Below are 22,870 nucleotides of genomic sequence, written 5' to 3'. Positions count from 1 at the left end.
AGTTCAAACCTGCTCTACACTCCAGTCTTCAACTTCTTAATAATTCTGTAACTCAGAAACTTCTTCCCAGAACCCATAAATGAAGGACTATTAGGGAGGGCAAGACCTGATGAGGCAAAGAGCTACCCAGTATTTCCAGGGATGGCAGCTGTGGCATAGCAAGGCACTGAGACTTCGCCAAGAATGAAATCCATACTCGCCTTCCTGGGGGATGGGTGGGAATGGCAACAGCCATACTCCAGGGGCCAAATCTGAGACTTCTTACACTATGATGAGGAGGAAATGAGGAGGGGAAGTGGGCTGTATTGGGCTGGTATCATGGGTGTGTCTGTGTAGCTAGTGCCTGTACCTTTGAGTCTCTGAGAGTGACAAGGTCTCTCTCAAGGAGGCACAATACAAGGTTGGAATTCCTTGGGCTCGGAAGTGCTGCAGATGTAACCCAGCACCCGTCTCTGTCGCTGAACTGTAATTCTCGGCTCCGGTCTGTTTCCCCTTCCGAATCTCCCAGCCCCTCCAAAGCATGTCTGCCTCTCATCTTGGGACTTGAGTGATGCAGAGAGACAAGAGAGCAGGGAGAAGGCCCGAGTCCTAGCCCTGTCTGTGTCAGTGGAGATGGAAAGGAGGCCTGGGACGGGAACAGCAGCTGGGGGCGTGTAACGGGGAGGGGGCTTAGGAGAGGCAGCTGGCAGGCGGGAAGCTGATCTGGGGGTCTCAAGTTTCTTGACATCAATTAGAGCAGCCGGCCTGGGCTCATTAGTAGCCCGGGGTGCAGGGCTCATCAATAATGAATTCACCCCTCACACTGCCCCCCTCCAGCTGCCTGCAAGGTCACCCCGCCCTCCAGCCAGCTGCCTCCCCTTGGTGAGCTAAGCAACCCCTCTTCTGAGACCCCTCTAACTCAGGGTCCTGGAGGGTACAGAGTGGGAGGGTGGACAAAGCTGAGGGCAAAGGGGTCTTTATCACTAATCAACTATGTCTGATGCTGACTCTGGTTTGTTCTCGGGAGTCCGCCCAGGAGGAGAAAGAATAGCAAGAGGCAAGGAGGGAATATATGTGTGTGGGGGGGTGGATAACAAGAACTGGGAAGAGCAAGCTTGGTGATACGAGGCTGGAACAGCACGGTGGTAGGTCGGATCTGGACCACAAGGACAAACTCTGATGGGCTAGGAGACCCTACCTTCTCCCCCAAGGTCAGATTTAGGCACAAAGCCACAGTCTCCCTAGATCTCTGGCCCTCTGGATCAGAACAAGACCAAGGCATTAGGACCCTGAGAATTAACTTGCCCTTAAGCTGGAGCATCTCGGCAGGTACAGAAACAGATATTTTTTTCAAACCAGATCAGTGGGGTGAGGACAAGAAACTGCTGAGGCCCAGAAACAGGAACTTAAACTTCCTGTACCTTAATTAGCCATATAGTCCTAAATTTCCTGCAGAACCCAGGAATGCCACGCTCCCGTCCCCTTCCTCTTTTCTAGACTATTCCAAGACGCCAGTCCCCCCACCTTCCTCCCGACTTCTGCCTCCCCGCCTCCACTCTCCCTAAATCCCAAGTGTTCTAGCTCCTAGTCACACCTACTTTCCCTCTGGCTGGGGCTGGCCTGAAGCTGGCTGCTTGGCATTCTGGGAAATCCTCCTGCCCTCCCTCCTGGGGCAGGTACAGACAGGTCCAGGCTGCAGCAGCTGCATCTTCTCCAGACACCTCGCAGACTCCCAGACTCCAGGCTCGTGCTGCGGTCCCAGTTGCCTGCCTAAGAATACATCCTGTTGGTGCTTAGAATACATCCAGTGTCCTGTCCTCTGCCCTGCCACCCCCACATTCTCCCCAGCACATACAGTGTGTTCTATCCTCCATCCTCTCCTCCACCTTATCAAAGACCCCCCACCAGGCCTCTCTAGCCCAGGCTCACCTTAGTAGGGAATGCCCTGGATAGACGTTCCCATCCCTACACCAATCCAGGCCATATCTACAAGGTTGAGCCTCAGTTCTGGATCTCCTGTCAACTCTGGTTGCCCTAATGATTTCAGGTGCAAGCATCTATCTCCACCTCTTTGGGTCCATTGATTGCAGTCTCTTCCCTCAGACCTTCCCTAGGACCTAGGCATTCAGATCCCAGCCAGAGATCAACCGGGATCCGTCTTCAACCCCATATTCCACCTCTGAGACCCAGCCCCTAGGCGTCCTGCTGCAGAGCCAGAGAAACGAACATTCTCTGCCCCCACCCTCCACTTCTGCCCAGTCCATCACTCTGGAGAGGACTCAGGTGTCCCATCCACCCTGGCCCCATCCCTCCCCACAGTATTTAGGCATCCCACCCCCACCGCATATCAACCCATGGCCAGGCTTCCCGCCCTCAGACTCGGCCCTTCCCGGGATCCCAGGCATCTTAGTTTCCAGCTTCCTGTGTCAGCACACACCGTCCTCTAGATGTCTTGTTCCCCAAGCCCTGGCTGCAGTGTCACCGTAAATCCAGGAGACTCAGGGGCGGCAAGTAGAAGAGAACGCGGGAGAGGGCGAGGAGCCGCCGGGACGCCCCTTCCTGGAGCCCTGGGTGCCCCGGTCCCCCCTCCTCCCGTCTTCACCTGCTGCGGGCTCCGCCCCCGCTCCGCCTCGGCCGGCCTCTGCTCCTCCCCCGACTCCACCCCCCGTACCCCCAGCCCGGCCAGAACGGCCCCCGGGACAGAGCGACGCGGAACCCCCGGGCGCCTGGGTCCCCAGCATGATCCTCGGTGAGTGGGCTCTGCGGCTCCAGGCTCCTGGGTCCCTCTCAGTAGGTCACCCCCCAACCTCCCGCACCGCGGTGACTGCGGCCGCCCGTCAGCGACCGGTTCCCCCCTCCCCCTTCATCTGGCTCCACATCTGGGGCCCCCTCCTTCCCCAAACTACCGCTTCTTCTCCCGGTAATCCTGGGAATGGTAAAGGGGGAGGCTGAGCCGAGTGAGACCCCAGCCCCACAATGAGCACATTGCGTATTCATGAGCCTCATGAATATTATATGACTGTCTACGAGCGACTGGGGGAGGGGGCTGGCCTTGGCCTGGTGGAGTTGAGCGAAAGGTTCTGACCCGCCCCCCCTCCGCACCCCCAGCGCCTTCCCCCACCCTTAGCTCAAACACTCCGACCCCCTTCTGGGCCCAGGATAAGAGGGAAAGGAGGAAGTGGGGGGCGGGCGGGGGGAGAAGATGGTGGGTGTAGCTTCGAGGTGTGTATGGTGGGAGGTGGGAACCTGAGGGCTGAAGATAAGGGGTCTGGGGAGAAGCAGCAGTGGAAACTGTCCATCCCAGGGCCCCTGCGTCTCGGATCCTGCCTCCGCAGGATCCTGCCCCAACACGCCGGGACCTGCCCCTCTCTCTCCCAGCTCTGGCGGCCCGGGCCCTTCCTTCCCGGCTTCCTTCTTCTTCCTTCCTCCCCCACCCTACCTCCACCCCTGCCTTGGGCCGAGGGGCACCTTCAGAGGAAGGGGCGACGGAGATCATCAGGATGGGGGAGGGAGACTCCCGCGGGGCTCCGCCATCCCTTCAACCACAGCCACCCCAGCCTCATGACCTACATGGGAAGGGAGCCCCGAGTGGGGGAGGAGAGGACTCTCAAGATCCCAGCTCCAGGCCCCTGCCTCCACAATAGTCTACCGGTGGACTGCTGTGCTCTGTCCTCTAACCTCTGATCTCTGCCCTGGCTAGGCCGGTTCCTGGGCCCTGTTTGTGATGGGAGACTGCCCACCAGGTCAGGCACCTGTGGGCTCCCCGCCCCCACCGGGGACACCTGGCTCCATGCTGGCGCTCCAGGGCTTGCCTGGCTCCCGCCTCAGCCCTCTGCTGGTGCCTCCTTGGCTCTTTTGCTTTTCTTCTTTGGCTTGACCCCTATTGACTCCCACTAGGGGTCTCTCTCCCCTCCTGCCCTCTTCCTTCCATCTTTCTCTCCCTCTCCTATATCTCCTCACTCTCACCACTCCACATCTGCCTCCCTCCACCTGGCACTCCATCAAATCCATTAAATGAATGAGCCAACGGAGGCACGAAAGACTGGTTGCTTGCCTTCCTTCCCAAGAGGATCTCTAGCAGGGAAGAGACTCCCCTCCCATCTAGACAATCCCTACCCTTGTGTGACCCCCACCAACATACTTGGACTCAGGTCCCCAGAGCATAGACTCCACATTCCTCCAACCTGTGCAATCCCCCACACCCTGGCCCCACCCTGGGCACGAACCCCAGAGGCAGCGTCACGCTCGTCTGGGACAGGCCAGTTGGATCTGTGCTTCTCCTAGTCAGTAGGCCCTGGAGAGGACCTCTGCTAGCACCAGACCAAGACCCCACCACAGGAGGAATGCCCGGGGCCACCAATTGGACCCCCACCACATCTCCCTGAGGACAGACACTGTAATTAACTCCCTCCTTGTGCCAAGCCCATAGAGCGGTGTGAAGCCTGGTGGGCCACACACCTAGCTCTCTTAGACAAGGAAAGAAAGAGAGAGGAAGCTGCCAGCTGGGCCTCAGGCCCATTCTAAGGTTTTCAGGTTCTAAATGCTGAGGTCCACTGAAGCTGTGTGTGGGTGTCCTGCCCAGCAGGCGAGGCCCAGCCTGCTTGCTCAAGAACTAGACTGTGGGCCCAGGTTTAAGGTGGTGATTCTGGGCTCACGTTCCCTATTCTGAGCTTTTCTTACGCTCCTCTGCAACTGGGCCCTTAGTGTGGTGTTGTGGGGGTTGGGGGCATTGAAGGAGGCCTTTCCAGTCAGGCTGGGGAAAATTTTCCAGGGGTCTTCCTTCTTCCTTTCCTGGCCACCTCCTCCCTTTAGGCCCTGCCCCCACCCACATCCACCCCAGGGTTATTAGGGATGATGTTTTGAGTAGTTGTTCATAATCATCCCCTTGTTGCTTTCATCTCTGACTTCAAAGCCTTCCCAGCACTCAGCCTGCCTCCTGCCAAGACGGGGGAAACTGAAGCAGGAGACAGATACCTGAGAGCTGGTCAAGAAAGCAAGATCCAGGCTCTCCCCCCGAAACCCCCAGTTTTAAAAACGTCTAGAGTTTAGAAGAGACCAAAAGGCCTAAAGAGAAAAAAATGGATTCGAGATGGGATTCAAGTCCAGATGCCAATCTCATTTCTCCTTTGGCCCCGGAGCATAATTCCCACTTTAACACGGTGCTGACCCCTTGTTTTCCACAACCATGGGCCCTAACACATTTGCCACCCTCACCCCAAATCCTCTTTCTGATTTGAATCTCATCCCGGTCTAATCTCCAGACCAACACTAACCTGCAGCCCTACCCTAGCACCCTTCCTGGATCCTGTTCCTCCCAGACGCTGCCACTCCCAGAGCCACCTCACGGCAGACACTCCCATTCTTTGCCACAGGAGCTTCAGGCCCCAGGCCCACCTAAGAGAGTCCAGGCTGGGACTCCCACCTGGTCAGAGTTTCTGGGGAAGAGAGGAAGGAAAAGACCAGCCCTGAGTGGGATGGAAGGAGTCTGACCTGGCTTGGTTGTGGCTGGGTGCTGGAGGGGAAACCTGAACAAGATCAAAGGGCCTAGGGCCAGGTAGGGCGCAGAAGTGGACAGATGGACATGCATCCAAGGGACTGAGACCTCACCCCCCTAAAGTGGTTGGGAACAGTCTTTAATAAAGCATTCGGCTTCTTCCAGCAGAGTTGGGTGGGGCTCTATCTGCTGGAGGTAATTACTCTAATGAGTTTCCCTCTGGAGTGGCCTGTCCCAGCCGGGCCCCAGTTCCTCCCTGCCCTGCCTGACATGGTGTGCACGCCCACAGGCCCGTGCACTAGCGCACACATGCACACTCCAATTTGCTGTCCACCTCCTCTTCCTCCAAACCCCCCTGAAGCCCTCACCTAACCAGCCATCAGGAGCCCCAGATTTCCTGCTTCATTTCCTCCTGCGAAGCCTTCTTTATATTCTTGCCTTTCCCTCTTCCACCCCTAGTAAAGTGTGGTGCCTGAAAGCCCTGTCTGGAGCCGGCCAGCCAGATTCAAATGCCTCACTAGCTGTGTGACCTTGGTCAAGTAACTCCCCCTCTCTGATCTGATGGCCGTCATCTAAAAGATGAGGATTTGTTTATTTAGCAAACATTTATTGAGCTTTCTTTGTGGCAGGCCAGCACTGTATGTGGATCTGTTCTATCTTTTCAACAACTCCACTACGCAAGATACCATTGCTCTCTTTTGATAAAGGAGAAGTGAGACAGAGAGAGTTCAGGAAACAAGCTAGTCACCCAGCTAGTGAGCAGCGGAGCCATCCACAGGGAGGCGTGTGTGTACAGTGCCTGGCATACAGTGGACCCTCAGAAAGTGGCAAGTTATTAATAAAGTTATTATTCCCAAGAAGGAGAGGAAAGGACTGAGGCTTGAGCTACCACACCGAGGGCCCTGTTTCTGCTCACTGGGTCCATAAGCTGCTGTCTGCCGCCCTTCCACCCCAGATCTCAGTGGAGTGGACCCAGGACTCTGGGTCACACAAATCTCTAGCTGCCCATTTGGGTTCCTCACTTCACTGCATCCTTAGCTCCTTCCTCCCACTTCCCCTTCCCTCCCCCAACCCTTGGGCTCATGTCAGTGGAAAAGATGAGTTGCTGGCCAGAGGGAACCAAGTGGTGGCTACCTCTTTTCCTCCAGCCCCAGGAGGTGCATGGAACTTGTTCTCCGTTTCCTCTCCTTGGACAAGATGGAAGCCTTGCTCATATCTTTGCTGAATTCAGAGTTAGACTGGAGCACTTCGGGGTTATTAACAAAGGAAGAATTTGCTACAGAGGGTGACAGATGTTCATTGAAATCTCAGCCCTGATACTTACAGGCTATTAATATCAACCAAGTCTTTGTAACTCTTCCGAGCCTCAGTTTCTTCATATGTCAAATGGTTAAAACCTAGTATTAGCTACCGCATAGAATGGTTCCCTCAGAGATGAAATGTGTGAATACTCAGAATGCCTGGATATATTTGTTTTTCTGTCGCCTTTTGCAGAACTCACCTCTCTCCTCTGAGATGGGTGTTTGAGGGGCGAGGACCTGGAGCGTCCCGAGCCAGGGAAAGGGTCAGGGAGCTGAGCTGCTGCCCTCCCTGGGGCCGGGGCAAGTGCCAGCCCCGAACCAGCTGCTCGGGGTGGGTGCTGGGTGCCGGGGACTCTGGGAGTGCTCAGGTTTCTCTCACCATTCCTGATGCCGCCCGGGGCTCGTTAAGGCTGCCCTGGCCTTGTGTGCCAGGCAGGAGGGGGTGGGCACAGAAGGGAGAAGCCACGGGGGGAACAGAGGGGAAGGGGAGATGGTCACCCTACGCCATCAGTCTGTCCATCCCTCTTTCTCCTCTCTCGTTCTCTGTTTTCTGGTCTTTCTGCCCTTGTCCCTAGCTCTGTGTCCAGCTTCTCTGCGGTGTTCTGTTTCTCCCTCATTTTACTCTCTTCACCTCTCCATTGTCCCCTATCCTCTTCTCTCTCAGCGTTTATGTCCCTTTTCTCAGTCACCTATTCCTGCTTCTGTCAGTCTTTCCCCTTCTCTCTCACTCACTTTTGTCTGCCTGTCTGTCTGTCTCTCTCCTGCCCCCCTATCTCCTCTCAACCTCAAGATGAGGAGGAAATGGACATGACTTACAGACCCCCAGCTGCCCAAGGGCCAAGGCTAAGCATCCCACCCTTCTCCTTCAGCCCTTAGATGTCTGCCGCCCAAGCTCCCAGCAGCCTTGACCCCTCTCAGCCTCAGGCCCCTTGGCCACACAGTCATAGCAGTGGGTGAAAAAGGCAGACCCCTCCAACCTTCCTGGACCAGCTCCCTGCCCCCAGCTGTGCCTGAGCCCTCCCCACCCCCTCCCTCTTGCCTCTGATTCCCCTAATCCCTGCTCCCCCGCCCTCCCCTCTGCCCCACTTTTCCAGGACTCTGATTGGCTGGTTCTACTGACTGGACTGGGGTGGGGGGGGCTGGCAAGGGAGGGGGCAGGGGGCAGAACCAAGGGAAGGGGACGCTGTCAGGCCCAGGCCCCTGGGGGGCCAGGGCCAGGCCACTGCCTGGGGGCAGAGGGCACCAGACACTGAAGGTATGAAAGGGGGCCGTCTCTGAAGGGAGCAGGAAAGGATCCGGTTGAGGGGGGACCCTCTGCCCCAGTGAGGTCAAGGGAGGACGGGGCTAAGCTTGCAGCCTCCTGGGTTTGCCTTTGTTCCTGGGAACCCCTGGTGCTGGCAGGGGGTTGCTGGAGCCGTGAAGGGCAGCCAGAGTTCCCTGACCGGTGGACAGTGAGATCGCAGAAGGGAGCTGGGCCAGCGGAAGCCCAGAGGGGTCCTTAGGGCCTTGGGGACCACTCCGTGGAGCCTGGCAGGGCTCCTCCCATGGCTCTGGGGGAGGAGAAGGTTTCAGGGAGGGTAGTGGCGTGGCTGGCCTGGACTTTCATTTCCCCTTGGGGTCAGACCCAGGCATTCCCCTCCCAGAGGCCAGTCGCAGTTCCTCCTGCAGAGCCGGAGCGAACATTCCGGCAGCGACCAACAGAGGTGCCTGGGGAAGACAGACCAGTTGGGAGAAGGGACTCTGAGAATGGTCCCAGGCAGCCCGCCTCCCAGAGCAAATGCCACTTGCTGACCCCAGACATCGACAGTTCATTAAGAGTTACAATTGGGACAAAATCATAACTCTTTGGGGAGCCTGAAAGATTCAGCAGCCCTCCTTCAAATCCAGGTCTCAATATTCCCCTCTAAGCAGTGGGATGAATCACTCACCTGACTGTTCTCCCTGGGGTAAGCCTTTGGGATTCCCTGGGGGACAGCAAAACCGGAAGAAGGGAGTGGCCAGGGGTCTGGGACTCCCAGTCCTGCTGGTCTGTCAGGCAGCCTGCAGATAAGGCCTGTGATCTTCCTGGGTTTGTAAAATGCCTGAAGGTCTTGGCTGAGGGAGGCTGGAGAAGGGGGAAGTGAAAATCACCCCGAAGGGAAGAACCACAGATCTGCACCCTCCCCCAGGCCCACAGGGCACCTTGCTCCATTGCTCCGGAGCCAGTCAGCAGGAGGAAGTGTGTGTGATGGGGGTCGGTGGCACTTCTGAGTTTGGGGGCCCCAGCTGGGGATTGGGACTGCCAGGCTTGGGTGGGGCTCCCAAGTGTCAATCTTCCTGCCCGACATAATGTTTTCTCTGCCCTTTAGGCAGCTTGAGCCGGGCAGGGCCCCTCCCTCTGCTACGGCAGCCCCCGATCATGCAGCCCCCACTGGACCTCAAGCAGATTCTGCCCTTCCCACTGGAGCCGGCACCCACCCTGGGCCTCTTCAGCAATTACAGCGCTGTGAGTAGCAACCTGCCTGTCTGCCTTTGCCACCCTCCCGCCACCTGGCTCCTTCTCTCTCTCAGATCCATCCCTGCCTTCTTCTATTCTGTCTAATTCCTTATCTCAGGGCCCCATCCCTCACTTCTAGTCAGTTACAAGCATCGTTGACTTTCTGGTATACTATTGACAACAATATCCATAATAGCTAATAATCACTGAAGTTCGGCTACGGGCCAGACACTGTGCTGGGTGTTTGATGTGAATCATCTCATTCAGTCCAGCATCGAGAGAAGTCATGAGACCTAGACTGGGGGCAGTGACGACAAGGAGATGGAAAGAGAGACTCCACAAGGGCATAGGCAGCCTGTTTGTAAGCTCCATCTCTCTGGAGCCCACTGTTGGGGAGGGGAGGGTTAGTGCGATAGGGCTTGAAGGGCCAGCTAAGTTGTCTAGATTTAATACAATATGAAATAGGGAGACATTATCCATTCTTGAGCAAGAGAGTGAGCTGGAGAAGCAGTGTTTGAGGCAGGTGAGTGGGGCAGGAGGGAAGAGAGCAAAGGCTGGAGAACAATGGCCAGTCAGGAGGCTGGCCCTGCAATACCAACATTTGCATTGCACTTTGAGGTTTGCAAAGCATTTTGCATATCTCAGTCTTTATAGCAACCCTATGGGGTAGCTGCCATTTTACTGTCGCTTTACAGATATTACAGATAAGAAAACGGGAGTACTGACTGTAAACAAGGTGCTGTCCAGAGCCTGCAGGGGAGCCTGGAGAGCAGACTGGGCCCATGACAGCAGCAGAGTGAGCAGAGGAAGGGGGAGAGGTGAGGTGTTTCCAAGGAAATGTTGACCAACCAGGGTTTGGCAATCGGGGGAGAAGAGAGAGGATGAGTCAAGGATGACTCCCGGTTTCAGGCCTCGGTGATTGAGACAAAGAAGTTATCTTGCCAGGGGCAGGGGATCGGAGGAGGAGGCTGGCCTGGGGTGAGGCTGCTGAACTCACTTGAAGACATGGTGTTGGTGGACCAGTGGGACACTGAGCCAAAAATGTCCAACAGACAGTTGGAACTTGGGGCCTGGAGAGTTGGCTGGAGCTAAAGGTTTGGGGAAATTTCAGCTTTATTCAACTCAGATAACCCACCATCAAACCATATCCAGTTATGAGCATATTGAGCATCAACTGTGCATCAGGCACTGCAATAAATGGTTCTGTCGTGGCCGTCGTTGTTTTGGCCACACTGGGTGACTTATGGAATCTTAGTTCCCTAACCAGGAATTGAACCTGGGCTCTCAGCAGTGAAAAAGTGAGTCCTAACCAGTAGATGTTTCTTTATATGTGATCTCATTTAATCTTCACTACCCAACAAAGTAGACACTATTATTCCAGTTTGACATATAGGAAGACAGAAACTAAGGCCCTGAAGGAATGTATCTAAGTTGACACAGTATGTGCCTAAGGTATGATTTGAACCCCGAGCATCTAACTCCAAAAGAGTTCTCTTTATACCTGCTGTTCCCTCCAACCTCTTCTCAGAGAATCCAAATCAACATTTGCATTGCACTTTGAAGTTTACAAAGCATTTTTCATATCTCAATCTTTATAGCAACCCTATGGAGTAGCTGCCATTTTATCCATGTTTTACAGACAAGAAAACTGAATACTGACTATAAGCAGGGTGCTGTCCTAGATATGATGGAGATGTGAGGGTAAATATAACATGCTCCAGTCCTAAAGATGCTTATATTCAGGGAAGAAGTATAGATGTGCATGAAATGATCTACAGTGCAAAACAGAGGAAGGGTTAGAAATATGGCAAAAGAGACAGTCACAAAAATTCAATTGAATGAAAAAAATTTTTGAGCACCTACTATGTGCCAGGCACTACACCGGGTGTCAGGGACACAGGACTCAGTCTGCTTGGAGAGCTCACAGTGTAGTAGGAAAGATAACAAGTTAGCATTTACCCTATAGTGTGAGAAGAGCTGTGCTGGAGGCATGCAGCTTGTAGGGCAGCCCAAAAGAGTATCAGAAAAGACTGGCTGGATGTAGTGAGGGACCAACTGGAGCTGAACAGGGGGCAAAAAAAAAGGCAGTGGAGGAAAAAGGGATTGAAGCTGGAGCAGGTGACGCTATGATTTGGGCTTTGAAGAATTATTAGTAGGATTTAGAAAGGGGCCTCAGAGAATATTCCAGACTGAAACAAGGACTAGAAAAGAGCATTTGAGAAACTGCAATTGATTGGATGTGACTGGAGCAAAAGGTGCTGAGAATACTTTCCCCCCAATCTGCATACCTGATTGACACTTAACCTCAGGTCTCCCATCATTGTCCCCATTTATTTTTTATTTTTTGCCACATCATGCAGCATGTAGGATCTTAGTTCCCCGACCAGGGATCAAATCCATGTCTCCTGCATTGGGTGCATAGAGTCTTCACCACTGGACAGCCAGGGAAGTCCCCTTTGTCCCCATTTTATAGGTGAGGAAACACAGACCCAGAGAGTTTAAGTGACTTGCCCAAGGTCACAAAGCTACTTAGTCTATTCACTTGGATAATCCCAGGTTTCTGACTCCCTGGGTTCATGGTTCCACAGCCTCTGGTGGGGACGAGCCATTTAAAGCCAGGAGCATGGATAAGCTTGGAGAGAATGTGACCAGATTTTGAGCAACACCAACTCTGGCATCAGACTGACAGGCTTCGAACTGATGTTCTGAAAGTACTGGTTGTGTGACTTAGGCCAATTACTTAACCACTCTGAATCTCAATTTTACCAGCTGTAAAATAAGACAGCAATAGTACCAACTCAAAAGTTATTGTGAGAATTGTATTACATAATCATAATGCCTAGCATGAAGTAAGTTTTCAAGGTAAGCTGCCATGATTATTATGTTATTTCTATTGTTTTTATTTTATAGATGATCAGAGAGAGAAAGGTAGTTTGGCCAAGGCCCAAGCCTTGGGGAATATGCAGAACTAGGCAGTGGTAACAGGAGGAAGCTCCAGCAAAGGAAATGGAGGAGCCACAGGAGGGGGTGGGGACAGAATTGGGTTTTTGTTGAGTTGGAGAAGCCAAGTGAGAGTGTGTGGCAGGCTGCATCAATAGTGTCAAATTCTGCAGGGGAACAAGGACTGCAGAAAAGCTGCAGACAGGCCTTGGCAGTGGTGTGCAGCAGTTAAGTACAGGGCTTTGGAGTCAGGCTGCCCAGGTTTAAATTCAAATCCCAGTTCAGCCACTTACTAGCTTATGACCTTGGGCAAATTATTTAGCCTCTCTAAACCTCAGTTCCCTCATCTATAAAGTGAAGATAATAATAGTACTTACTTCCAATAGTGGTTGTGAAGATTAAATTAGATAATCCATGCAAAGAGCTCAGTCCACAGGCTGGCACATTCCAAGGGCTCAATCAACATTAGATGGTGGTGGTGATATTATTATTCATGGCAGAGTCTCTCCTTCGCTGCTCTAATACTTCCAGATCTCTCCTACTCTGGTAGTTCTTACTCTTTAGACCCCTCCCTGCATTACTCATCCCTCTGCCCTTGAATATCCCTCACTGTCTCCCAAATACAGCCTCTCTCTCTCTGCATCCTAGCCCCTGCTTCGCTCATCTCTCGGCCTTAGGTGGAACGGAGGGGAAGAGATCCAGAGATGAGAGAGCCAGAATCTCCTAGGATTTATCCAGAAAAGGATAAGGAAGTGTTTGGGGGAGTGGGCTGCTCTGCCCTCCTGGCCCTCGTCCCCCAGTGCTGTCCCGATTCGACCGCCAGAGGGCAGCAAGTGCACGAAGCATAAGCTCTTCGAGACGCTGGTTCTCCAGCAGGTGGCGGGCGAGCGGAGCAGGTGGGAAGAGGTTAGGGATGATGTCCCCAGCCTGAGGTCGCTTCTGCCCTGGGCGACCCCAGCTCCACCATCCGGAGGAGTCACTAGGAGAGCAGTGCCTGGCACCTGGGTACCTGGTCTCCGTCTCCCATCCCTAGCAGCGGAAGTGACATGTAAAAGGGGCACCGGGGCGGTGTGCAGAGGGAGCAGAAGGGTCGTCTGGGGACTCGAAAGAGAAGCTGTTAGTAGAAGAGCGAGGGTGGAAGGGGTGACAGAAAGGAGAAAGGTCCAAGCTAGAGAAACAGGGTCGGCCATGGGATTGGTAGGGATATAAGCCCCAGCAAGGTCCCCAGTGGAGGAAGCCCAATGGGGCGTCTGGCCCATGCCGCTCACCAGGACCAGGTCTTCCTGGAACGAGTGTCTGGACATGGACACCCCGTCCTCTTTTCGCCCTAGCGCCCCTTTATCCCTCCAGAGATCCCTATCCCCGCCCCCGTGTTCGGCCCTCCCACGGCCCCGCCTCTGGGGCGGGCTCCGGGCAGGGCCGGCGCCGCCTCCCCTTCTCCCGGCCGGCCCGGCCGCACAGCCCCGAGCCACCCGGGCAACGAGCGCCGCGTCCCCGGCCTGCCCGGCCCGGCCCGGCTCGGCCTCCCCGCCCGGGTCCACCAACCCGGGCCATGGAGCCGCGTCCCCCGGGGTCCCGCAGGGTAAGCCACCCGGCCCCTCCTCTCTCCCTGGCTCCCGCCGCTGCCGCAGCGGGCGCCCTCCCCCCGCCCCCGCCCCAATCCCCGCCCGCAAGCCCCTGCCCGACTCCCTACCTCTCCGCCTGGTCCTCGGGTTATCCGGCCCATCCCCCACGACCGGCGCGGCCCTAACCAATCTCCGGATCCCATCTGGCGCCCCGCAGCCTGCTGCCACCATACTGGATACCCTGGCCTCTGTTTCTCAGATCCTCGAAGTCCCCCAAATCTTAAGACTTCCCATCAGGTCCTACACCTACCCCCTGATTGCCACCCCGCTGCTCAGATCCCTAATGCAGCCCTGACCCCATCTCAGCCTTAGTCCTCTTCTTAGCATCCCTCCGCCAGCTTCCACCTGCTCTTTGGACATCCTCTAGCCCCCTCTCTTTCCTATTTCATCCTTCCTGCCCCTCAGGTCTCTCCATCCCCGAGATTCCACCCCCTTCCCTTTTTCGCCTTTATTTTGGGGGGATGGGGAAGTGGGGTGGTCAAACAGGGGCAGCGGTGCCATCAGATAAAGGGCAATGGAAGGAAATATAATCAGAGCCCCCCCTCGTGTTCCTGATCTGGTTTCCCCCTTCCCTCCCCCTTGCCCTTCCTGATTCATTTTGCCCCAGCTTAGAGGAGCGATTCCCTTTCATGTCTGCTGTTGGAGGGCAGGTGGGAGGGGACTGTTCTGTGGACTTTTCCAGACAGCGTCTAGGCCAAAATCCTAGGGAAAGGGCTCTGGAGTGGGATGGGCTCTGGGAGACGCTGGCCTCCACCCTCCCCAGAGAGCCCTCATCTAGGTCACCAGGGCCTCTTGACCTTGGCCTGGAGCAGCACTTCAGTGGTTCACATTCCACCTGCGCAGGGATTGGGCCTAGGAGCCTTCACCTTCAGCCCGGTGTCTCCTCACTTCCTGGAGGATGGGGTGGGAAGGACCTACCTGGCTGGGTTGCTGCCCTCTTCTCTGCTTACCCCCACCCCTAGCTGGTGTTCATGGACTTAAACCTGAGGAGTGGGGTGTGCAAAGGAAAAGGCTCTTGCCCTGCAGGAAGGACCTAAGCGGGGGAGGGACTGTTGGCAGGGGATGGATGTTGGGACAGTCAACTCCCAGGTCATCCTCAGGGCACTGGTCCTCAGCCACCCTGGGGAGCAGGCTGAGGTGCTGGGTGGGGCACAGACAGAACCCAGGGCCTCTGTGTCCGCCTCTCCTTCCCACTTCTCTCTCCATACAGTTTTCTTTGATTTAGGTTTCCTGGCCCAGATTGGGTTTCTGTTTGGGCTGAATTCCATTCCCCACCCAGCATGTGAGGACATCCAGGAGCTGAGGGGATCCCTGGGGCAGGGTTGGGGGTCTGTGATTAGGGAGGACTGTCGGCTAGGGGCTGAGAGTCGAGTGCAGTCATGTGTCTCCTCTTTGTGATTAAAGCCTGTCTCCAACTTGGTCTGTCTATCTTTCTGCCAAACACATCGTACATTCACACCGATAAACACACAGCTGAAGATTGCACAACCTGACCATTCATGGCTTCAGCAGATCCCCCGACACAGATATGTTGATCCATAAATGATGTACACACAGCACGTGACACGCCTTCACACTCCACCCCTGCACAGATTGATCATAGCCTGCCTAGACACACACAGACACACCCAGTCTTCCCCTGTTTGGCTTTTCCCCAAAAAGGACCCAGGCTTCCAGGAGGTGAAGAGTAAACCACTGAGACGGGCTGCTTCCAGCCATGGGCAAGCCAGGCAGTGGACATTTGTCTGTCAGCCTGGTTATCTGAACCTGGCTCCTGCCTCTGCTACTGCCAAGTAGGGTGGCCTATTTCACAGGGATGCTGAAGCCCCTTTCTTGACATTAACCCCAAGCAGCCAGTGAGACAACTGAGGGGAGCAGAGAGGAGCCAGGATGTGTGGGCTCTCCAGACCACCTTCTTCACCCTGCTCCGTGTTCCTGTCTCTCACCACTGCCTCCTTGAGAATCATGAAGACCTGGGCACAGGGAGGGCCTCGCCTAAGGAGCTATGGACACCCCCAGTCTCCAGCAACATTTTTTTCCACTTAATCCTAGGAGATAAGGTTTCAGCTCTCATTTGGTTCTAAGCTTATGAGAGATCACCCAGTCCTGCACAACCTCAGCTGCATTCCAGGCTCGCCTCTCCCCGGCCACTGAGGGGCCAGAAGGGAGAAGGAAGAGCAGGGAGGCAGTTATCATGCCTCTGGGCCCCTGGCTTCATCCCCTGATAGCAGAAAGCCTCAGAGAGAAACTCCCATCCTTTCCCTCCTCATGTGAACTCTTGGCAGGACACTGCAAAGACATCTGCTGATCCAGGGTGGGGGCAGAGGCCGTTCCTAATCCCGCCCAGCCCCACAGCCCTGCCCTAGAAGCCCTGTGACCAGAGAGAGGGAGTTCAGAAGATGCCTGGGCTTCCTCAGGCCAGGCTTCTTAGCTTCCCCTTATTCCCCGTTATTCACTGGATCCACCTACTCTCGCCTGAGTTCTTTTACTCCCTCTAGAAACTGCTACTCTTAAGAGGTCCAGGGAGTGAGCATGTTAGGGCAACCTGGGGCTCAGAGATGGGAAGCTAGGAACATCTGTCTCCTTGGCTTGGCTGAAAGGCCGGAAAAGGCTTTAGCTGAAGGCCCTAGGATCTAGGATGCTTTGGGGACTTCCTAAGTGGGCCTCTGGTGGATTAGCTCAGGAAAAAGGTCATTGTGACAGGATTCGATCTTCATGGTATAACAGATGAATGCAGGAGTCCAGGTTCAAATCCCAACTCTGCTACTGAAGCATGCTGTGACCTTGGGCAAGCCACTTCTACTTTCTGTCAAATGGGAGCATTGAGCCAGTGGCTTTCTCAGGGCCCTTCCAGTGCTATGAAGATTGGGCTGGGAGAGAATCAGGGAACCGAAGCTTGGGGCCTTCTGGCCCACTGAGGAGTGGGGAGGAAGCTCTGGGCACTTTGTTTCAGCCCAGCTGCTGCCACTGCTTTTGCTGGGGTCCCTGGCTTACCCCAGCCTGCCTCCACAGATGGACCCTGTGCAGAAGGCTGTACTCTCCCACACTTTTGGGGGACCCTTGCTCAAGACCAAGCGGCCCATCATCTCCTGCAATGTCTGTCAGATCCGCTTCAACTCTCAGGTAAGATACCCAGCCACTCATGCATCCAGGGGGTGGGGCAGGTGGAACAGGGGCTGCGGGACATCTTGTGAGAGGGTCGGGGCTGGGAGCTCTGGGTGAGGGGTGGGGATTAAGGGAGTCTCAGAGGATACTGCAGGAGGGGCGGGAACAATGGAAGCCCTCCAGAGGGACCAGAGATCTTTCTTGGGGGACTCAATTCAACTCCTAATGTTTCCAGACATTCTTCCCTCGCCCTGTAACTTCCTCCCTCAGGGACTGAGGCATTCCTGCCTCAGAACTTCTTAGAACGCAGGTGGCCGTCTGTGTCCGGGTGGGAGCGTGGCCTCTGGCCCGCTGGTCTCGGGTGCGGGGCTGACTTGTGTCACCGGCCCCCCTGCAGAGTCTGTGTACCTGCCTTGTTGTTGTTCAGTCCCTCAGTCGTGTCCGACTCTGCGATCCCAAGGACTGAAGCCTACTAGGCTCCTCTGTCCATGGGATTTCCCAGGCAAGAATACTGGAGTGGGTTGCCATTTCCTCCTCCAGGGGATCTTTCCGACCCAGGGATCAAACCTGAGGCTCCTGTGCTGGCAGGCAGGTTCTTTACCACTGAGCCACCAGGGAAGCCCAGTGCCCTCCCTGGCCTCTGCTAAACTCCTCCCAGCACCCCCCACTTCCCTCTAACCTCCTGGTTTCCTCCTCTCTCCAAATCACACCCAAGGCCTGGCCCCTACTGCTCTCCTGTGGGAAAGTCTTTCCCATGGGAGAAGACATTCAAACCTAGGTGTCAGAACCGATGTATCTGGCCTCCCAGATTATCCCCCTCTGAGGCTCCCTTTTCTATGGGTCTGTAGGGGACTCTGTGGGGTGCAGGTTCTGAGAGCTTTTGGAGAAAAACAGCACAGCCTCATTCTGCTGAGTAGGGGAAAAGAAAGCATGTTCTATTTCTCTCCCCAGTACACACATACACACACACACACACACACACACACACACACCATGCTGCCAGACTCGCACGCCACTGCCCCACCCTGGGCTGTCAATCTTTTCCTGCCTATCCACACCTTTTATTTCTGCTTTACCCTGTCTGGATGTTTTTGTGGTTCCAGGATTGTGTATTCTTAGCAGAGGAGGCACGCAGGGTGGGGGTGGGGCCAGGACCAACTCAGATTTAGACTTCACCTTGACCTTGACCCCAAGAACCCCCTCTCTCAACCCTGGCTCCACTCACTGTGAGACTGGAGGGGCCCAGGGCCCAATGGTGGGCAGCCCTCCCCTCTTTCTGCCCTCTCTCACTCCCCCCACCCCCACCCCCGACCAAGCAGCTCTGTTTTGACAGCTGTCTCTGTTGCTGTCTCTGTCTCCAGAGCTGGGCTTGGGGCCAGGGTCCTCCAGGGTGTCCACAGAGGCCTCAGGGAAAATGAGACCAGGGGGGAGTATTCAGGGTAGAGCCCAGGCTTCAATGCTCCTGGGACTCCCAGCTTGAGCGTGGAAGCAGCAAAGCTGGATGCTGGGGCCAGGGGATACAGGCCCAGAGAGGAGATGCAGACTGGCTGGATTGCCCGGCCCCTCCCATTTCCCCTATTGGAGCGAGAGGGCTTCCCAGGTGGTGCTAGTGGTAAAGAACCCACCTGCCAATGCAGGAGACATAAGAGACTTGGGTTATGTCTCTTCCCTGGGTTGGGAAGATCGCCTGGAAAAGGGCATGGCAAACACTCCAGTATTCTTGCCTGGAGAATCCCATGGACAAAGGACCCTGGCTGGCTACAGTCTACGGGGTCACAAAGAGTCGGACACGACTGAAGCGACTTAGCACGCATAGATGTAAGTTCCCTTTCCCTCAGCCCTGGATAAGGTGGGAAGCCTGAGTCAGCAGCCAGGTGCTGGGTGAGGTGGTGGGGTAGAGCCCGGGCTAGATGGGGACTGAGGTTCCCCACAACTGAGCCCCAGGAATAATCAGGGCTCCTCAGTGTGGGGCTTTACATATCCCTGGTATGGGGAGAGCTTTTACTGTAGCCCACTGAGACCACCCCAGGATCTGATAGATCCGTGGGAAGAACATTCAGATGAAATGTGATCTCAGATTGCCTTCTCTTCCTCCATCTCTAAAGAGCCAGGCTGAGGCACACTACAAGGGTAATCGCCATGCCCGAAGAGTCAAAGGCATCGAGGCTGCCAAGACCCGAGGCAGGGAGCCCAGCGTCCGGGAACCAGGAGACCCAGCTCCCCCAGGCAGCACGCCCCCAAATGGAGATGGTGTAGCCCCCCGTCCAGGTAAGTCCAACACCCCTACACCCTTCAACGGATCTTGTCTCCTCCATTCTGTCCCCACTCCCAGAACTCTCCTTTGCTTTCATCTCTCTTCCTCAGCCCCCATCCCACCCCCACCCAAGGTGAGTCCTGCAGCCAAACACAGTGATGCAAAATTTCCATCCTGTCACCCCGACTCCCGCCCCAGCTCCTCAGCAGAGTCCCCACTCTCTGTCCTCCCCACTGCCCAGTGACTCAGAGAGGGGCTAGGGTGAGGCCACCTGGCAGACTTCCTCAAGAAAAAGAGAACCATCAAATGCAGGGAGAGGCCCCTTCATGGGGCAGAGGAACAGAGGAAAGAATCAAGATATCTGAGGGCCTGCCCATGGAGGCTCCCCGCTCCACCGGGGAGGACTGAGCCCAGGAAACCCAGGCAACTCCCTGGGTGATCTTGGGTAGATCTTTTGACCTCTCTAAGCCAGAATTTTCTTTCTGGGGACATGAGGGCCTGAGACTTGAAGATCTGTGAGATTCTTTCTCCCTCATGGCTATGGCCATCCTCAACCATATTCCCAGCCAAGAAACCAGAAAGAAGGAATATCAAGACAGGAAGATCTGAGCCACCCCCATCCCCAGGATTACCACATCAGATGTCAGTCAGGGTCAACTTCAGGGAGACTCAGCAAACCCATGTTCTCCTTGTCCTTGCCTGTCCTTCCTGCCCCACCCTAAGAATGAGAACCGGGAAACAGGTCCCCACTCTCACCACACACACACACACACACACACACACACACACACACACACTGTCCTCAGGGATGCACGGATAGGGCAAGCAGGTGAGCTGAGTTCTACTTGTGTTCTAGCTGCTTCTTAGCCCGAACATCTTGTATTCATTTGGTAATGTCTCTGTCAAAGGGGCTGACGATGGTGGTGATGTAGCTAACACTGCCTGTCTAGCACCATTCTCAATGCTTAATGTATACTACCTCACTGAGTTCCTGGGGTACCTCTCTAAAGAGATAAGGAAACCTGTCCTGCTTTTGAAAGCCAGGAGGGCCTGTCCAGATTGAGATATGAGTGTGCTCTCTGGATTGGGATGGAGATAAAGGATGGCAGAAATGAGGAAGAGAGGGGAAAAAAAATGAGAAAGATCCCAAGATGGACCAACAAATGGACATCTGCATGGCTCAGGGGGGTCCCCTCCCACCAGCCCCCCATCCCCACCCCTACTCCCACCCCTGGCCTCTCCCTGACCCGGAAACTGGATCAGCCACTGGAGCAAGAATGGGAGCGCTTGAGTTTCCCCTGTGCAGAGGCCAGAACCCAGTGCTGAGGACTGGGGCCTGTGCATCTTTAATCGAGCCATGAATTATAGAGCAGCCCACATCCCTGTTTCTTCCCTCTCCGGTTCTGCTGTTTCTGTTTCCCTTTCGCCATGTCTGTGTGTGTCTCTCCCAGGCTCTCCTCACCTCGCTTCGGCCCCTTCCTAGAGTTCTTTGGCATGCCTCCCCAGGGACTGGGCAGGCCTCTGAGAGGGGGCTGGCCGGGCAGAAAGCCCAGGCTGGCTGGCAGGCCTTGGAGGGGAGATTCTTTGCTTCATGCCCCTCTCCCCCTGGCTAGACTGGCTGCCAGCTTCACCCTGGCTGAACGGGAGGCTGGTGGGTCTGGACCCGTCAGCCTCCCAGCTTACGAAGAGCGAGCCAGGCGCTGGAGTCTCACACCCAGCCTGCGGCAGCTGGACCACACGTGGCTCTGGACCACATGTGGCTCTGGTCCAGGACATGAGTGCATGCATGTTGTCACAGGGTGGGGACTCCTGGGCCCCTGCCCTCCAAGAAATGGGGGTAGGTCTCCTCCACATAAAGAATCTTCTCCAAAAGCTATCTGGGATGATCCCTATGTTTCTCCCCCAATGACAGTTTCCATGGAGAATGGAGTGGGTCCAGCCCCAGGATCCCCAGAGAAACAGCCTGGCTCCCCATCCCCTCCCAGCATTCCGGAGACTGGTCAGGGTGCGACCAAGGGTGAAGGGGGGACTCCAGCCCCAGCTTCCCTGCCTGGGGGTAGCAAGGAAGAGGAGGAGAAGGCCAAGCGACTGCTCTACTGTGCTCTGTGCAAGGTGGCAGTGAACTCCCTGTCCCAGCTCGAGGCACATAACAAAGGTACCGACTCTCCCTCCTGCCCCTGCAAGGCCCTGTCCTCACCCACTACTGCCCCCTACCTCCCAGCTCCACGGTTTCCCCCATGCCTGACCCTCTAAGACCAGCCTGTCTCCCTCCCTAAGCATCTCCCTCATTCCTTAGCCCCTTGCCTCCTCAGTTGCCTCTCCACCCCCTCCCTACCTTATTTCTTGTAATTATGACCCTCCCCTGACCCACCTTTGAAAGGGCCACAAGGGGCTTGGCAAACCCCCACACTTGATGCAGCCCCTCAATATTGTAATTGGAAATGTGGGTATTTGAGGCCTAGTTGGCCTGGAGAACTTTTCTCCATCCCTAACCCCCTGCCCTCTGTGGGCTCCAGGTACTAAGCACAAGACAATTCTGGAGGCCCGAAGTGGACTGGGCCCCATCAAAGCTTATCCTCGGCTGGGGCCTCCCACTCCTGGGGAACCAGAGGCCCCTGCCCAGGACCGAACCTTCCACTGTGAGATCTGCAATGTCAAGGTCAACTCGGAGGTCCAACTGAAACAGGTGGGTCTGAGGCCCTTCCCGAGAATTCTCGGGAGTACACCTGCTAAGGGGGAGCTTGGGGGAGGACATTTCCTCAGGGTCCCCCTTTAGTGCCACAGAAGGGGCAGGCCCAGGTGCTGAGGTGTGAGCTTCCTGTTTACCCGTGGCTCACGGTCCCCTACCCACTGGTCTTTACAGCACATTTCCAGCCGGCGGCACCGAGACGGAGTGGCCGGGAAGCCCAACCCACTACTGAGCCGTCACAAGAAGCCTAGGGGCGCTGGAGAACTAGCGGTGAGGCCTGGACGATGGAAAATTTGGCCAAAGCGGGGTGGGGGTGGGGGGGGACCCGAGGGGGGGCAGGGAGGAGACGGAATGCTGGCCGCCCTGGGAGAGGTGGAGTTGGCCAGGCCACAGAATGACTATTCCCTCTCCCCTCCCCGCCCTCTTCCCCCTGCAGGGCACGCTGACTTTCTCCAAGGAACTGCCCAAGTCCCTGGCCGGCGGCCTGCTCCCCAGCCCCCTGGCGGTGGCTGCAGTGATGGCAGCGGCAGCAGGCTCCCCGCTGTCTCTGCGCCCGGCTCCAGCCGCACCTCTTCTCCAGGGACCGCCGATCACCCATCCCCTGCTCCACCCCGCTCCCGGGCCCATCCGAACTGCGCACGGACCCATTCTCTTCTCCCCCTACTGACCTGAAACCTGAACCCTGAATCCCCTCCCATTCAACCTCCCCCCACCAACCTCCAGCCGGGACCCAGGCCTCTGGGCGCCCAGCCCGCCCCTCCTCCCGGCACTCCCTGAATGATCTCTCTCCCTCCCCCCCACCCCGAGGTACGGGGTTCCAGGAAAGGGGAGGGGTAGCGGGGGAGGGGGGCTTCAGAAGGGGGGGAACACCCCAGATCTCAGGGAACCCCGCCCCCTGCCCTTCCCTCTCCCCTAGAAAAGGGGGGGCCGTCTCACCCCCGAGCCCCCTTGGAGACACCCCCCCTCCCAAAAGCCATGTCCATCCAGCCCCTTCCCCCCCAACCTAG

The 22,870-nt window shown here is 55.9% G+C and overlaps 1 protein-coding gene across 2 annotated transcripts; it reads left to right on the top strand.

Annotated features, from left to right (window-relative positions):
* Window positions 1-9,124: 9,124 nt before the first annotated feature.
* ZNF385A (zinc finger protein 385A) lies at window positions 9,125-22,561 on the top strand. 2 transcript variants are annotated; one of them, XM_055566388.1, is made up of 7 exons: window positions 9,125-9,259; window positions 16,828-16,938; window positions 19,026-19,188; window positions 21,087-21,329; window positions 21,691-21,860; window positions 22,038-22,133; window positions 22,300-22,561. In XM_055566388.1, exons 1-7 carry the CDS (start codon window positions 9,173-9,175, stop codon window positions 22,528-22,530), a joined length of 1,101 nt encoding a protein of 366 aa, XP_055422363.1. In that variant the 5' UTR covers window positions 9,125-9,172; the 3' UTR covers window positions 22,531-22,561. The 2 variants fall into 2 exon arrangements, with proteins under 2 accessions (XP_055422363.1, XP_055422362.1); XM_055566387.1 differs by lacking the exon at window positions 9,125-9,259 and adding an exon at window positions 13,650-13,772.
* The last annotated feature ends 309 nt before the right edge of the window (window positions 22,562-22,870 follow it).

This window comes from Bubalus kerabau, chromosome 1, assembly GCF_029407905.1.
Source record: "Bubalus kerabau isolate K-KA32 ecotype Philippines breed swamp buffalo chromosome 1, PCC_UOA_SB_1v2, whole genome shotgun sequence".
In the NCBI taxonomy this organism is placed as follows: domain Eukaryota; kingdom Metazoa; phylum Chordata; class Mammalia; order Artiodactyla; family Bovidae; genus Bubalus; species Bubalus kerabau.
This window is presented reverse-complemented; position numbering and strand designations above follow the sequence as displayed.